The 5757-nt window shown below is 60.3% G+C and overlaps 1 protein-coding gene across 2 annotated transcripts; it reads right to left on the reverse strand.

Annotated features, from left to right (window-relative positions):
• Positions 1-638: 638 nt before the first annotated feature.
• Sox3 (SRY-box transcription factor 3) lies at positions 639-1961 on the reverse strand. 2 transcript variants are annotated; one of them, XM_027940158.1, is made up of 3 exons: positions 1685-1751; positions 970-1618; positions 639-882 (listed from the first exon to the last, which is right to left on the reverse strand). In XM_027940158.1, exons 1-3 carry the CDS (start codon positions 1749-1751, stop codon positions 639-641), a joined length of 960 nt encoding a protein of 319 aa, XP_027795959.1. The 2 variants fall into 2 exon arrangements, with proteins under 2 accessions (XP_027795959.1, XP_027795957.1); XM_027940156.2 differs by having other exon boundaries at positions 639-1961.
• Between the last annotated feature and the right edge of the window lie 3796 nt (positions 1962-5757).

Consider the following 5757-nt stretch of genomic DNA (forward strand, 5'->3'; position numbering starts at 1 on the left):
AAACGAAATCCGAACACATTAGCGTGACGAAATAGCAAACAGTTCACGGCAGAAATCACCAACTCAACAGCCTAAATGCGGGCTGGACGAAGCTGTCCCGCGGCCAGGGGCAGCGAGGCGGGAGACACACGCACACCTGGCTATAAATTAACATTGGCTTTAGCTGCCGCGCCCCTCGGCGCGGTCAGCCCCCCAAAAAAACCCACAAGGAAAACAGATGCAACGCGACTGGGGGCGGAGGCGTTGCATTTCTCAGGCCAGCCTCACCCGAGAGCGTTTCTCCCATTCACTCATTTCTCGATTAATAGCAAACTAAGGAGACAACATTTTCAAATGCAACAGAAGAACCCGGGGAGGAGGGGGCTGCTTTTTCTTTGCAAACATTACAGCGATTCCCAGCCTACAAAGGGGGAGGGAGGGGCAGCGGCGAGGGGCAGGCAGCTCTAGAAAGTCCCATTTCCGCTGCTCCTGACTTTTTGCTTTTGTACAAAACCCGACAGCTACAGCAAAACTTTTAAGTCCTCCCCATCTTCGGTACAAGGCAACAGTCCCAGGCAAGCAAAGCTAAACAACAAGGCGTCCCAACTTGGGGGTGCGGGGCGGGGTGGGGGCGAAGGGCGACGAGCGCCGACCCGAGCTCAGATGTGGGTCAGCGGCACCGTTCCGTTGACCGCAGTCCCGGCGCCCTGGTAATGCTGGTGTACGCCGTGCAGGCGACCGCCGGGCAGTGGAGAAGCGGCGTCGGCCGCGTCCCCGCCGGGTGGCAGGTACATGCTGATCATGTCGCGCAGGTCTCCGAGGCACGCACGCTGCGAGTGCGACGCGATGGCGGGCGGAGGCGAGCTGGGCTCCGACTTCACCACCGAGCCCATGGGGCCCAGGCTCATGGCGGCCGCTGCGGCGGCAGCGGCGGCGGCGGTGGCGGGCTGCTGCCCGTAGGCGGCGGCGGCAGCGGCGGCGGCCGAGGGCGCCATGCCCCCGTAGCCCGAGGCGGCGGCGGCAGCGGCCGCGGCGTTCATGTAGCTCTGGGCGGTGGGTGGCATCATGGGACTGTACTGCAGGCCGGCCATGTCGTAGCGGTGCATCTGCGGCAGCGCTGGCGGCGGCGGCGGGCTGCTCATACTCGGGGGCTGCGCGTAGCCCAGCTGCTCCTGCACTAGCGAGTACGCGCCGTTGGCCCAGCCGTTCACGTGTGTGTACGTGTCCAGGCGCTGGCCCACGCCCACAGGACTGCTGGCGGCGGCGGCGGCGGCGGCAGCTGCGGCGGCGGCGGCGGCGCCGGGGGGCAGCAGGCCGCTGGGCAGGGAGTACTTGTCCTTCTTGAGCAGCGTCTTGGTCTTGCGGCGTGGCCGGTACTTGTAGTCCGGGTACTCCTTCATGTGCACCGCGCGCAGTCGCTTGGCCTCGTCGATGAACGGTCGCTTCTCGGCGTCGGTCAGCAGTTTCCAGTCGGCGCCCAAGCGTTTGCTGATCTCAGAGTTGTGCATCTTGGGGTTCTCCAGGGCCATCTTGCGCCGCTGCCCGCGGGACCATACCATGAAGGCGTTCATGGGCCGCTTCACGCGGTCCTGGTCGCTGCCCCCGCCACCGCCGCTTGCGCCACTGCTGCTGCCGCCGCCTGCGTTCGCGCCGCCGCCTGCGTTCGCGCTATTCTTGCCTGCGCCGCCGGAGGCTGCAGGGCCGCCAGTGCCTGCTGCTGGGGTGGGTGGCCCCACCGGGTTCTTGAGCTCAGTCTCCAGCAGGCTGTACATTGCTGGGGCGGGAAGAAGGTGCGCCAGCGTGGCGGGAGGAGAAGGCGCTCCAGGGGCTGGAGCGGCCACGGTGAAAAGGCCTGGGGACTCCGTCGGAGGGATGACTGGGGGCCGGAGGGCCAGCGGGAAGGACAGGCTTGCCTAAGCGTTCCGCGCCAAGTCAGCGGGAACCCGCAGGCTACACGCACCTGATGCGTTGTCTTGAGCTGGTAGTATTCGCAGCCTGGTCGGGTGTTCGCGGGGCCCCTTTATATACCTGCTCGGATTCCCCGGGGGTTGGGGTTTGGTCCGCCCCTCTCCACCCGTAGGCCCCGTGATTGACAGGCTCACTGTGATGAGCTCTGGCCAATCATCAGCGAGCCCCCGTTTGGCCCAGCTGGGAAAAAAAAGTTGGGGGAGCCCTTTGGTTCACCCCTCACGCCCCTTTTGGGCCGAATAACGTGACGAAAGTTATTCAGGAGGCGGGAGTCCCGGAGACCCGCTCAGAGACCACCAATTAGGGTCTCAAAAAGTTTGAAAGAACGAAACCCGAGGAGGTGATGGAGGGGGGGAATGGGGAGCGCGAGCAGGATTGGGGGGAGGGGCAGAGGGGCGCCGGCGGGGTTCCGAAAACAACTTTGCAACCCTGTCAGGGCGGACCAGCGCCCCATTCCGGGACCAGCTTGCAAAGCTTCCCGCTGTCTGCACAGAGGACCTCCAACCACTTCTGCTGCCAGCGCTAGGGATACTAGGCACCGCCAGTTACCCAGGAGGGCTTGGGGGACTCAAGGCGCAACAGAGGTGTCCTGGGGTGCGCCTCCAAGAAGCCCTCCCTGGAATTGGCCACTGGTTTCCCAGACCCTCTGCTGAGAGAGCCAGTGCGTCCAGGACGGAGCGGGGATCAGGGGCTAGGGCATGGGAGACAGGCTTCAGTACTGCCGAGTACACCGGGCAGTGAGGCTCTCCCGGGGTTGGCGGGAGGGCGAGCGGTCAGCCTCCCGCCGCCTGAGCCTAGCGGAGGCTCTTGCAAGCGGTGGAGCGGTAGTATGTGTGGGACGCAGGGGGTGAACCGGTCTCCGCTCTCTCGCTCCCGGCCCCCGCTTAGCGGCCCCTTTTTGTCTCTGCTCTCTGGCCATTTCGGTTTTTCCAGTCCGATGCCCCTGAGGGGGAGGGTCGGGCCCCTTGGAAAATCCGTTTTCATGGCAACACGGAGCCTCTCTGAGTGAAAGAAAAGTTTCTTGGAGAGGGGGACGGTGGCCCGAGCGGAGCCGAGGCCGTCCTCCGGGTGGACCGCCGGGCCCCCTCCGCTGTCCGCGCACCTGCCGGGACTGCTGAGAGCCGCTCTCCGCGCGCAGCCGCGCCGCCTTCCCCCAGAGCAGGCTCTGCTAACGGATTCCGTGCTTCTCCTTCCTTGTTTTACAGCCTTCCTGACTGGAGAAGCCTGGAGACTCAGAGCGGGACATTCAGTCGCTTGTCGGGTTGTCTGCCAAAGACTTGCGGCGGCACTGGAACCCCGTCTACCGAGAGAGGGAATTCGACATTCGCCGCTGCCAGCTCAAGCGAGTGGCACAGCGTTTGAAACTCCCCGAGCCGCCCGAGGCGGCAAGTGGGAATGAGAAGCCATCTGGGCAGATGTGGCAGAAACCGAAATAAGGTGTACGCGCAGTGTGGGATCTCGCTTCTCCCCTTAGCCCCATGGAAAGGTGGGAAACCAAAAGGAAAACATAAATCCTAAGCGTGGAAGGAAAAATCCCAGGCTTCTAGTTTTTTTAGCATTAATGCAAAAGCAGACGATCCCAGGACGCCTGCACTCCGGACTCTTACCCCCTTTCTCTCCTGCACTACTTAAAAAGGAAGCCACTGTGGCTTGTGTGGCGCAGAGCAGGCCAGCCCCCACTTGGCCAGACCGTCTGCTGACATCAGAATCCGGGCTCCCAGCCGGCATCACCCTCCGGAAGTTTGGGGTCCTGAATCCCGCCCCTAAAGTTTGTATTCCACCTGGTCTGAGTCGTCCGCGGCCAAGGGTTACAATCTATTGGACGACTGTACGGATTTAGGATTTTAAAGTAAACTGTCCGGAAAGGTTCTGTGTGTGGATATATGTATGAATGTGTGTGTGTGTGTGTGTGTGTGTGTGCGTGCGCGCACGCGCACGGTTGTGCACAACCCAGCTAACAGGGTCTGTAAGGCATATCTAAAAAAAAAAAAAAAAAAAGACAGCATGATTCGGCAATCCCTACCTGCACCTGTTTTTTTGGCATTCTGGCTTACAAAGTCAAATTTTCTTAGGCAAACCCACCGTTCCCTAAAGAAGCCAATGTGCAGTGGCCCCTGCCCTCCCTCTGTCTTCCCCACAAGCCCTCTCTCTGCTTTTCTGGGCCCCCGGGGCTGTTGCTAAGTGAAGAGCGTTTTAGGAAACTACCCAACCGACGCGCGGCCTGGCGTCCAGTAGCCTGACAGATGTCAGGATTCTTTCCAAGTTTTAGGACCCAAGTAAGCCGTTGTGGTGACAGCGCCTTGCCGGGATATTTCCCATGGTAGAGGATATCGGGCTGATCCCCGAGCTCCTTCCCAACGCAGATTATCTGGAAAACCTAGTCACTGCTCCCGACTGTTTGTCATTTGATCATACCTAGTCCGTGGCTTACGTGAGCACATTTTCACATTATATTCTCCTGCCAGATTTATGAATGTCTTGCCAGCATCAGGCACCCTCTCCCACCCCCGGGCTTCCCGCGGTGGCTGTGATTAAACCGATCTCTGCGCCTGGTGGCTCTGGGGTGGTCTGCACAGACCAAGTGCCACGCTGAATTCCCTTGGAAACTCTTCCGAGGAAACTTTCTGATCCAAACTTCCATTTCCGTAGAGAAGCAAGGCTACCATTGTGGGCGTGGGGAGGTGGAGGGAAGGCTGGAAGGAAACCAGTTCTCTTGGTCCACCTAGCAGTGAAGACTCAAGCCCCGGCCCGGCAGGGCGACTTTCTCTGAGGGTCGGGAGAAATGTCGCCGAGGCACCTTACCCGAGTGACCTCGGATCTGGCGAGGGTTTCTGGGAGGGAGGCCAAACGGCTGGTGGGGCATGAAATTCAGTCTCTAATGTGCACCCTGTACCCATCAAGGAAAGCAGAATAATACGACAGGACCTGGAATCAGCCCTTTCTAACCTCTCCGGAAGAAGAGAGGGAGCGCTCCCCAGTAGTCTCTCCTCCCGGACCTCCGGGAGTCCATAAGCGGCGCGCAGATCCCTGGATCCGCGGCTAGGAACCCGGCCAAGCGCCCCCTCCCCATTCCCCCACGCTCCCAAGAGAGCTAAAGCTCCCTCCGACTGGAGCTGGGCCTGGGGCTCCCAGGACCCAGGACGCGACAATAGCGCCGTTTGTTGGCTCGGTTGGAAACTTCACCCAGAGTCGCCCCTTCCTGCCCTCTGGGTCCTTAAGGTCACCCCAGTCCTAGAAAGAGGTGCAGCCGGCTTGGTCGCTGGGCAGAAGTAGTGCCCATCCTTAGAGTGCGAGTTACCGCAAAACTCTGGAGATCCAGACTCTACCGTGACTGGCCCAGCAGACTCTGGGTACATAGGACAGCCCTGCTCTGCCTTTACCCCTTTTGCGGGCTTGGCAAAAATCGGGTGTCCCCAGGGCCTCATATCTGCAAAGTACCTTCTTAGCAATTAGTGTTAAATTTATTGGTAGAGAAAGCAAAAGAGGGATTGTCCCGCATTGATTCTTCCTCAGTAACTGCTTATGGGGGAACTTTTTCAGGGATCCGACAGGTTACAACCAAGCCTCTTAGAAGTGCCCCCTGCCTGCTGGGTGGAGTGGGTGAATGTCAGTAGATGTACGCTGGGAGAGTGGGGAGGGAGGGCAGTTTGGGGTTTGTCCAGGCTCTCTGAGGCTTGACAATAGGGTCATCAAGGGTGGCCCTCATGCGATAGCCCAGGTTCCCTTTCAGGTTTTTCAAGAGTAGCCAAGCCCAGCGCTGGGTCTATATTTGAGGCAGTGAGAACGACTTATCTTGAAGATCCTCGGAAA

Source organism: Marmota flaviventris, chromosome X, assembly GCF_047511675.1.
Source record: "Marmota flaviventris isolate mMarFla1 chromosome X, mMarFla1.hap1, whole genome shotgun sequence".
In the NCBI taxonomy this organism is placed as follows: domain Eukaryota; kingdom Metazoa; phylum Chordata; class Mammalia; order Rodentia; family Sciuridae; genus Marmota; species Marmota flaviventris.